The sequence below is a fragment of the Hemitrygon akajei genome, chromosome 20 (assembly GCF_048418815.1).
Source record: "Hemitrygon akajei chromosome 20, sHemAka1.3, whole genome shotgun sequence".
In the NCBI taxonomy this organism is placed as follows: Eukaryota; Metazoa; Chordata; class Chondrichthyes; order Myliobatiformes; family Dasyatidae; genus Hemitrygon; species Hemitrygon akajei.
In genome coordinates this window covers 53170664-53181406 of record NC_133143.1, presented here as the reverse complement: position 1 = coordinate 53181406, position 10743 = coordinate 53170664, and the positions used below count along the sequence as shown (strand labels likewise).

The following is a 10743-nucleotide window of genomic DNA, read 5'->3' as shown; positions in this document are numbered from 1 at the left end:
GCTGAGCATGGATGTTGTGTCCTAGCTGTCTAGATGTGTCACAAGCCAGGGTGGTACAATAAGGAGAGCAAGTTGTTGTCGATGTAGCAAGCTCCCCCTCTCCATACATCTGATGAGCCTAAAGGAATGGCAGAGACCGATACAATTTGGCGCCAGCAGCATTGCAGGAGTTGTCTGTCTGTGTTAAACTCAGTGTAGGGACTCCAGCTCTGGATTCTTCTGTCAGGGTTTACTCCCGAAGCCTTCCCTGTGGGTGGGTTAGCTGCAAGGCAACGGTGGGTTGAAATCAGAGATTTTCTTCAAGATGAGCTGACAACCATGGCTGACAAACCACATAGAAAACCTACAGCACAATACAGGCCCTTTGGCCCACAAAGCTGTGCCTAACAAGTCCTAGAAATTAGCCCTCTATTTTTCTAAGCTCCATGTACCTATCCAGGAGACTCTTAAAATACCCTATCGTATCCGCCTCCACTACCGTCGCCGGCAGCCTATTTCACACACTCACCACTCTGTGCGTAAAACAAAAAAAAACTTTGCCCCTGACATCTCCTCTGTACCTACTTCCAAGCACCTTAAAACTGTGCCTCTCGTGTTAGCCATTTCAGCCTTGGGGGGGGGGGGGGGGGGGGGGGGGGGGGGTGGGGAAAGCCTCTGACTATCCACACGATCAATACCTCTCATCATCTTATGCACATCTGCTTGAAGTGACTGGTTTAAGGCACCAGTTACCCGCCTTTGCCTCTTCTCCTGTCAGTAGAAATGGTTCCGCTGGGCTTAGTAGCTAAGTCACTTGTGAACTCCACGAGCTGGACTTTGTTGTCAGAGGCTATTTGAGGTGCACGTCATTGAGAGCATTTAATGGTGGTGGGAGCTTATTCCCACTACCACCCCCGGCTATAACAATTTTAAGAAACTCGTGTTATTAATTTAACCGAATGCTTTTGTCAGAATCTCAATACCATCCTGGTTAAATAGTCTTAAGTCATCTATTATCTCTGAGCACATTTAAAATAAGATGTATCATCCAGAATTTATAGGAAAATCAGTTTTTTTTTAAAAAAAGTGCAATATCCTAACTGATCTTGTATTAATGTGAATTGGATATTCATATAGATATGGAGTTTGTCAAAGGTTCTGTATTTTTTTTTCAATGACATTGATTGGAACTCAGTAAATTAGATGCTTTTTTTTCTCCAAGCTAAGCCTGGTTAGAGCAAATTAAATGTGAGAGTTGGTTTGATTAAAAGATCAATAAAACCTCGCTTTTGACTTGAGTTATTGGCCAGATTTTGTCTTTGTATCAACCAAGTAAGATGCTGGAGACATGAAGCAGGTTATAGACCAGCATTTGTGGAGAGGGAAAAGGTCTCGCCCCGGGCTACAGTAAAGTTACAAGCCGGGTAGACATGGTGTACTTGGTTTTTTAGAAGGCCTTTGACAAGGTGCCACACATGAGGCTCCTTAGCAAGATAAGAGCCCATGGAATTACAGGGAAGTTACTAGCATGGGTGGAGCATTGACTGATCTGCAGAAAATAAGAGTGGGAATAAAGGGATGGATCCTATTCTGGCTGGCTGCCGGTTACCAATGGAGTTCCACAGGGGTCTGTGTTCAGACCGCTGCTTTTCACGAAGTATGTTAATGATTTGGACGATGGGATTAAATGGATTATTGGCTAAATTTGCTGATGATACAAAGGTAGGCGCAGGAGCGGGTAGCGTTGAGGAAACAGAGAGCCTGCAGAAAGACTTAGATAGTTTAGGGGAATGGACAACGAAGTGGCAAATGAAATACAATGTTGGAAAGTATATGATCATGCATTTTGGGGAAGAAATAAATGGGCAGACTATTATTTAGGGAGAGAATTCAAAATGCAGCGATGCAAAGGGACCTTGTGCAGGATACCCTAAAGGTTAACCTCCAGGTTGAATCAGTGGTGAAGAAGGCAAATTCCTTATTTTAGGAAGGATATACTGACGTTGGAGAGGGTTCAGAGAAGATTCATGAGAATGATTCCAGGAATGAAAGAGTTACTGTATAAGGAACGTCTGGCAGCTCTTGGGCTGTATTCCCTGGAGTTCAGGAGAACGAGGGGGGGGGATCTCATAGAAGCATTCCGAATGTTAAAAGGCCTGAACAGATTAGATATGGCAAGTTATTTCCTATGGTAGGGGAGTCTAGGACAAGCGGGCATGCTTCAGGATTGAAGGACATCCATTTAGAACAGAGATGCGGAGAAATTACTTTAGTCAGAGGGTGGTAAATCTGTGGATTTATTGCCGATGAGTGGCTGTGGAGGCCAAGTCATTGGGTGCAGTTAGGGCAGAGGTAGTTTCTTATTAGCCAGGGCATCAAAGGGTATGGGAGAAGGCAGGGGAGTGGGGATGACTGAAGAATTGGATCAGCCCCATGATTGAATGGCAGAGCAGATTCAATGGGCTGAATGGCCTACTTCTGCTCCTATATCTTATGTCTTGTGGTCTAAAGTTTACTACATGACCTCTGTCCTCAATATTTTCTTTGTTTGGGCTGGTGTAGTTGTGATAATGAGGGAAAAGAGTGATCCCTGCCAGCAGATCAGCCAACGCGATGCCAGCAGGGTGAGGTTCCAAAATAATCTGGAGCAAAAAATATTTTCACTTGTTGCAAAATCAAGTGATGAAGAATATGACGAGCAGGAACAGAAGGAAATGTAATAGAGCTAATGTGTCCTTAGTTTATATTTTGTGAATAATAAGTTTAGCTTCCAGGACAACCTTGGCATACTAGACATTGCCCCCAAGCAGATAGTGGAGGATAATCTGTATGTTATGGATGGAAGATACACAAAACACTGGGAGGACTCAGCAGGTCATAGAGCTTTGATGGAGAGGACCAAAAAGCCAATGTTTCAGGTTGAGACCCTTTGTCAGAACTATTGAAGGGTCCTGAATATTAAGCGTCTTGGACCGAAATGTCGGCATATATTCCTCTCCATAGATGCTGCTTGACCTGCAGGGTTCTCTGTCATTTTGTGTGTGTTATTCTGGACGTCCAGCATCTGCAGAATCTCTGTATTTAGGGATGGAAGATGCTGTGTGCTATTCTGGATCCAGTTCCAGGTAGGTGTTGATTGTCACCAAAAGCCTAAAATTGTAAAATTTGCTTGAATTTCCTTTGAGAGAAAATAGACATAAACCTTCCCAGTTGATGCTTTAACTGTGACAGAAGGTTTTCAGTGGCATTTATTGGACTTTTGGAATATTCGGTCATTTGTTCTTGGGGGTTATGAAGGAAAATTCATGTCACCCCTTTTTGTTTCTACTGATTTGTTCAATTACAACTGTTGTTCAGATAGCAATAAACAATTAATAGTGAATAGCAACTTTGCTGCCACCATCTGGGTCTAATTAGGATAACAATTGCAGATGGAAAGTATTTTAATAAATAATTTTCAATATCATAACTTTTTTTCTGTGTGTGAGAGAGTCCCAGTGGAAGAATTTCTTAATGATAGAAGCAGTGTTTGTAGCTTTAAGCACAGATCTGGGTTTCTGAGTGTGAGTATGTTTTTTTTCCGTCTGTGCATGTGTGTAATTTTGTTCTTGAGCATGTGGACCAAACTTTAATACCTTATCATTATTAGTAATTATCAGAAGCCAGTTGTGGTAAAATGTTATCAGCAACAGAACTTATTGGGTTTTATTTCAGAAGTTTTATTGTAGCACATTACCTATTCAACTAATGTGAAACTAATGCATGGCTTGTTCAGTTTTTGTGATTGTGTCTGTTTGGTTTTTATTGTAAGATGAGAGTGTAAGATTAGTTTTGTCATATGTACATGGAAACATGCAGGGAAATGTGTTGTTTGCATAAACAACCAACACAGTCAGAGGATGTGCTGGGTGAGCCTGTCAATATTGCCATGCTTTCAGTGGTAACATAGGACGTCCACAACTACTGTTGTCCAAACTGTACTGTGTGCCTGGTGAGCGTGGGAGGAAACTGGAGCACCCAGAAGAAAATCATGTGGCCACAGGGAGAACATTTAAATTCCTTCCAGACAGCAACAGGAATGGAACCCCCATTGCTGCTCTGTAAAGAGTTACTTGCTGCTGACTTCTCTATTGACAGGGAAGAGATGTAGGACAGGTTGAATGGTTACTATTATCCAAATTGCTTGTGTTTTACTTGCAAAAAGTACACAGAATAAAGTGGCACAAAGATACCAGTTCCTATTTTGATAATTGCTTGTAGAGATAATTGCTTGTAAGACTGGTATGAGTTAATCTTGGGCAGGGTGGCTGAGAGGCATTTTACCTTTGCATAAGTTTACTGTTTCCATATGAATATTATTTAGCTACTGTCAGTTGAATATGTGGCCCTAATTTAGAAAGGAAACAAGCAAATGGTAAAATACATGTTCAGGAGAAGACAGTTGCTGGGACAGTAGTTCTGTAGAATTTGCAGAGTTTTTTTTGCGTGGCAGAGATGAGAATATTTCAAAAGCATTTAAATTCCAGTGAATGTTTTCATGTGGAATGTGAATATTAAAAAGGTTAAATTGTAAAATGCTGAGATTCTCAGCAGAACAGGTGTTGTCGGTGGAGAGAGAAGTTGGTGACTTTTCAGATCAATGACTTTTCATCAGCACTCTAAAACTAATCATAATGTTCTGCACCATTTAAAACACGTAACAGCTCTGGCATAATGTTTGGTCTGAGAAGCATCCAGTGCTATGAAATTCATGTGCATTGTATATCCAGTGATGTACATTCTCTCCCTTTCAGAGTATTGGCTCCAAAGTGTGCAGCATGTGGCCAGGCTATTCTTCCTGCAGAGGTCAGTATTGCACTGAAAATATTTTCTCTCTCTGGTATAATGTTCAACTCCACTGTTGATGAAGTGAAGTACACATATTTTACTGATTTGCTGTGCTCGTGCCATGCTGGTCTGTGAGAAAGCCCTTTATTAATAGGAGACCACTTTCTCGCCTTGCTGTATAGTTAATCACTTGGCGGTTCAGTGAAGGGGCCTTGAATGGCCGAATTGCTGTAAAGTTGTATATGTTTGTTGTCCTCTGATCTCTGGCCTGTCCAAAAGTAATGCTAACAATTTTTGATATTCATAAAAAGTGATATGTTGACATAGTTGTTAAATTATGGGACCCAAATAATGGAAGGATAGTCTAAATTAATTTAAATCCATCCACAGTTTAATTGCTGATTTAAATAATCAGAACAAGCTATTAATAGATGATATTTAACTAACCAACTTTTCATAAAATCTATTTGGTTCATGAATTCGCAAAGGGAAACTGATTTACTTAACTGGTCTGGCTGGTAAGAATGTTGATGACTCTTAGTTCCCCGTCAAATGATGCAGGAAGCTACAAGGGTGTTTAAGCTTAGGCAATAAATAGTGGCCTCATGAAGCCACAACTCAAATAAATAGAAGAAAGTCAGTTCTATCCAAGATGAAGAACATGTGATGGAAATGGAGGTGAAGGATGCAGTTACTAGAAGTCTGAAAACAGAAAATGCTGGAAACACTCAAGGTCAGACAGCATCTGTGGAAAGAGATAAACAGTAAACTTTTCAGTTTGATGCCCTTTGTCAGAACTGGAAAAGGGAATCATCAAAAACAAGGGAAAATCTGCCGATGCTGTAAATCTAAGCAACACACATAAAATGCTGTTAGAACTCACCAAGCCGGGTAGCATCTATGGGGGGGGGGGAGGGGGGGGGAGTAAACAGTTTCCATCAGGACTGGAAAAAGAGGTGAGAAGTCAGAGTAAGAAGGTGGGGGGAGGGGAAGAAGGAATACAAGGGAGTGGGTGACGGGTGAAACTGGGAGAGGGGGAGGGGTGAAGTAAAGAGCTGGGAAGTTGATTGGTGAAAGAAATAAAGGGCTGGAGAAGGGCGAAGGGTGAATCTGATAGGAAAGGACAGAAGGCCGTGGAAGAAAGGGAAGGGAGAGGTGAAGCCTGATATAGATTGGATGACTGCTTTGCCGGACACCTGTGCTCCATCGGCCGGAAAAAGTGGGATCATCCAGTGGCCTCCTATTTTAATTCTCCTTCCCATTCCCATTCTGACATGTCGGTCCATGGCCGCCTCTGCTTGTCGCAATGAGGCCACACCCGGGTTGGAGGGCTAACACCTTGTATTCCGTCTGGGTATCCTCCAACCTGATGGTATGAACATCGCTTTTTCGAACTTCTGGTAATGACACCTCCCTCTCTTTCCCCCCCCCCCCCCCCACTTCACCATTCCCCATTCCCATTTTCCTCTCTTACTTTATCTCCTTACCTACCCATTACCTGCCTCTGGTGCTCTTTCCCCTTCCCTTTCTTCCATGGCCTTCTGTCCTCTCCTGTCAGATTCCCCCTTCTCCAGCCCTGTATCTCTCTCACCGATTGACTTCCCAGCTCTTTACTTCATCCCTCCCCCTCTCCCGGCTTCATCTATCACCTACCACCTTATATTTCTTCCTCCCCGCCCCCACTTTCTTACTCTGACCTCTTTTTTTTTCTCCAGGCCTGATGAAGGGTTCTGGCCCAAAATGTCAACTGTACTGTTTTCCAGAGATGCTGCCTGGCCTGCTGAGTTCCTCTAGCATTTTGAGTGACTGTGGCCCATTTATCCTTCCCAGGTGGACTTGAGTAACTGCGGCAGTTATCAGAGAAACTAGAGAGCCATCCCTCATGTCCCAGCCAGCAATATCCCTTGTTGCTCTAATCATTGAATATGAGGCGTTTTGAAGGGGAATAAGTTAATGCTAAGTATATAAACACCAATTTTATTGTATCCATAGGGATCTGATGAAACAATTCGTGTTGTGTCCATGGATAAGGATTATCATGTGGAATGCTATCGATGTGAGGTATGTCTATTTTAATGGCAAGAAAATTTAAGAATCCAGGTGCAGATCTGGGATCAGGAAAGGCATGGGTGTTTCAGGAAAGAATAGATTAGGAAGTAATATTCTAGAGCAGCGATTCGCAACCTTGTTTTAATGCCTTGGACCCCCTACCATTCACTGAGGGGCCCATCGACACCAGGTTGGGAACCCCTGTTCTACGGAGTTGTACATGCTCATCAGGCCAAATGCCTTTTGCAACTTCTAATGTAAACTATCAAACTTTAAAATTATTGTGTTTGAATATTAAAGAATAAAAGATATAATGCGATTCTTCACTTCTCAAATATCATTGCATGAAGAGAGATGTTTTAAGATCTGTATCTGAAACCAACAACGTCCAATCAGGATAGTCTGTCAGGGTTACTCTCCTCACAGCAGCAACATTTGCTGTGGGATTTGATAACGATATACAAAATCCTGGTGAGTTTAAATAGAGCAGAAAGAGAGGAACTAATGAGCAGAACTGCCAAGGATGTGAAACAAATTTTTAATGGTTAGCAAAAGGTCCAGGAGGGTGATTTAAAAAAAAATAATATGATTTTACAGAGCTTGTAGATATCTTCTGAAAAGCAAATGAAAATTAATTGCAAGTTGATAGTTTTAATTTTGCTGTTAAATAATAGACGTCGCAGAGCAATGTGTTAAGTGCCTTGCTCAAGGACACAAACACACTGCCTCAGCTGAGGCTCGAACCAGTGACCTTCGGGTTACTAGTCTGATGCCTTGCCCACTAGGCCACGTGCCAACACAATCACAATCCTGTGATTAAGCTAGGGTTAAATTGGGGGTTACTGGCTGTCGTTCGAAGGGCCAGAAGGGCTTGTTCCCTGCTGTCTCTTAATAAATTTCTGAGCGTTCAATCCATCAGTGTTGAACACTGACAGCACCAGAGAAAAATCAGAATTCGAATCCCTGTAGGTGTTCTAGTTGTGTTAATTTTGATCACCTTTTGTGGCTCCATGACTGGTGAGAGGAAGTTCTTGTTTGAAGACCCTTGCTGGGGTAGTGCCCCGTTTGAACTTCACAGTGTTGCTGTGGAGTGCACTTGTCCTGGATCTGCAAAGGAATTTGGGTAAGGCTGGCGTCCTGGGAACCTTAATGTGGGTGACCACCCCTTCTGTAATCTCAGGATTGTACGTGATAGAGAAAAGCATGTTTATCCTCTAAATCTCTAACATGTCTGAGGAGCAATCCAGCTAGGCATGTCCTTCACAATCCAGGCATTCCTGTGATTTTCCCCTGCCCCCGTCATTTAAGTTACTTTGATAGTGTCCTATCAGCTGCCTATACAATTACTATCAAACAGTGCACCCCAAATTCAGATAATTTGCTAAGTCTTTCTCATTGCCTCTTTATAGCTATTTCTGTTAAATCTTATGCCCTTTTGCAACAGGGTGTGACAATAGGTACCTTCTCTGCTTTGAGAACTCTTCTGTTTGTTTAATGTAAATAACTATATCCAGATCAGTTGGATTTATGGAGTATGCTTTAATAAATTCTTAGCAAGCCCATTTATGTAATAGCTTGGAGACTGCTACATGGATTATAATCCATGTGGCAGTCTATTTTGTATATTTACCTGCTATTTAATATAAAATACCTAATACAGTAAAGTACTTAATGAAAGCTGGAACTAGCAATGCCCTGAAATCTTGCTTGTGTACAGGGGCACATTTTGATCAGAGAATTAGGGGGTTAAATCCATACAAGCACCAAAGACTTACATAATTCAAATGCCTTAAAAGGCCATCATTTACATCCACATTCATGAAGAGCTATTCAGGTGAATTTCACTTTCTAGTTTTCAGCCATTGTCTCGCATTGAGCAGGTATTTTTGATGTCTCTGTCATTTTTCAGGTCTGGGTCCTGTCATTTTAATAAACATATTTCTTTCAACACGGTTCTAATCATTCTTCAAATATTTTAAATCTCTGTTCCCAGATCATTAACCCTCTGAATGTGAATTGATCTTTACTATTCACCATATCTGGAATTCTTTTTCACAATTAAATTTCCATTGGCTTCCTCTTTTTTAATGAAGAAATTCCAACCAAGTTAATTTCTCTTCATAACTAAGTTTTGACAACGGCGGCTGTGTTATTCATAAATTATCTCTGCTTCCTCTGTAACAAACTGCAGCTATTGAAATTCTAAATAATGAACAGAAAATAGAGCAGATCAAGCCAGGCTAATGAAAGATTAGGCATTTTGGCCTTTCTCCCTGCGGGCCTTAATCCAGTCACTTGGCCAACACAGTTGATGGAAAATTCCAGGCTGCTCCATTGCAAGTTTTCATCCAGTCTAACCTTGGGTTAATGTTTTCCTTTTTCAGGACTGTGGCATGGAGCTGAATGATGAGGAGGATCACCGTTGTTATCCATTGAATGGACATTTACTATGTCACACCTGCCACCTAAAACATATTGACAGTGAGACACCTGGCTCTATCTACCAGCCTAAGTACTAATGTGTGGCTTGTTGCAAGACCATTTGTGTTGGTTCAACACTCCAGCACTTCATCAGTGCTGAGAGAACTAAGGCAGTCCAAGCAAACCTCATGCGTGACTTCCTGTGGGTTTCAGAGACATGGGACATATCTGCCTTTGGATACATAATCCTTTTGAGTGATCAGGAAAGGGTTTTCCATTATTGGACGCTGTTTTACTTACATGTAATATTGCAGGCAAACATTTGTTGCATCAGATTTTAATTCAATTAAATTCACAAGGAATATTGCAAAAGGTTATCGATTTTAGTGATTCCACACATCGAATTTGTTGTACTGTTTATTTCCCAAGAGAATCTGTGAAGAATGATCAGGTGCAAGATTGTAATAAAGTAATTACAGTAGAACATTTCCAAAATCGTGTTCATCTTTGCTGTTTTTTGCTCTGATTTGAGCTTTATGTATTTCACTTGTAAAGCAATCTCATGAATAACTATGGTTGCTATCACACCAATAATCTTAATTTGAACAATATCCTTTTCCGTGCTTTCCAGTTATTCTAGGGTCTTGACGACAAACTGTTAAAATCTGACTCCCTTGTGTCATGTAACTTACCCTGAACATTTCTCTGGATTTTCTGCCATTGTGATTTTGGGCTCTATAATATTAGATGCTCACTGTAACAAATATTTTAAAGAAATAATTCTTCTACGAAGGCTCCTAGAATATTGGGATGAATTTAGAAAGGTGCTTAATTTGTACATTTATATAATTCTGAGGTTTTATACAACCTGCATGTATTTTAATAGGCAATAATTTAAACAGCCAAAAATCTGGAGTGAAAAAATTGAGAACAATGAAAATTGCAGTTCCACAAAATTGTCTGAAACATGCTTTCATTCGACCTACACATTACAATCAGCTGTCTTTAAAAAAAATAATAAACAGGTGGCCTTTTTCTAAAAAAAAAATATGCCTTGTTATTTGGGGGCCAGGAGGTGGGTGCTATTATTTGGTATAGTGGTTATCTTGTTTTTTTTTAAAATTTGATTTTATTACTATGTCACCAAAATTCCTCTGAACAAAATATGAAGGGGAAATATTCTAGAAACATTTTCTTTTCATACTGGTGATTTGTTATTTTTGTTTGATGGAACAAAGTATTCCAACTTATTAGAAGCAGACTAATGAAATATTCATGCACTGTGCACTTTAAATAGGATCTCTAGCTATGGCAATTTGTATTTAATGAAAACAGTTACAAATGGAAGGATTGTGAGGGGTGGTTACATTCACTTTGATTTCAAAAGGAATTCAAAGCAAACTCAAACATAGAATTTGATGCTTCTAATCAGTCTCATGGAAAACAAACTGCAGATACTGAAATTCT

The 10743-nt window shown here is 40.7% G+C and overlaps 1 protein-coding gene across 1 annotated transcript in view; it reads left to right on the top strand.

Annotated features, from left to right (window-relative positions):
- Window positions 1-10324, top strand: part of LOC140713792 (LIM domain-containing protein 1-like) — a 47765-nt gene extending 37441 nt beyond the window's left edge. Inside the window, exons 7-9 of the mRNA XM_073024324.1 lie at window positions 4773-4824; window positions 6799-6867; window positions 9240-10324. Of these exons, the coding sequence (XP_072880425.1) occupies window positions 4773-4824; window positions 6799-6867; window positions 9240-9374 (256 nt within the window). The 3' untranslated portion in view covers window positions 9375-10324. The remainder of the gene's footprint in view (window positions 1-4772; window positions 4825-6798; window positions 6868-9239) is intronic.
- The last annotated feature ends 419 nt before the right edge of the window (window positions 10325-10743 follow it).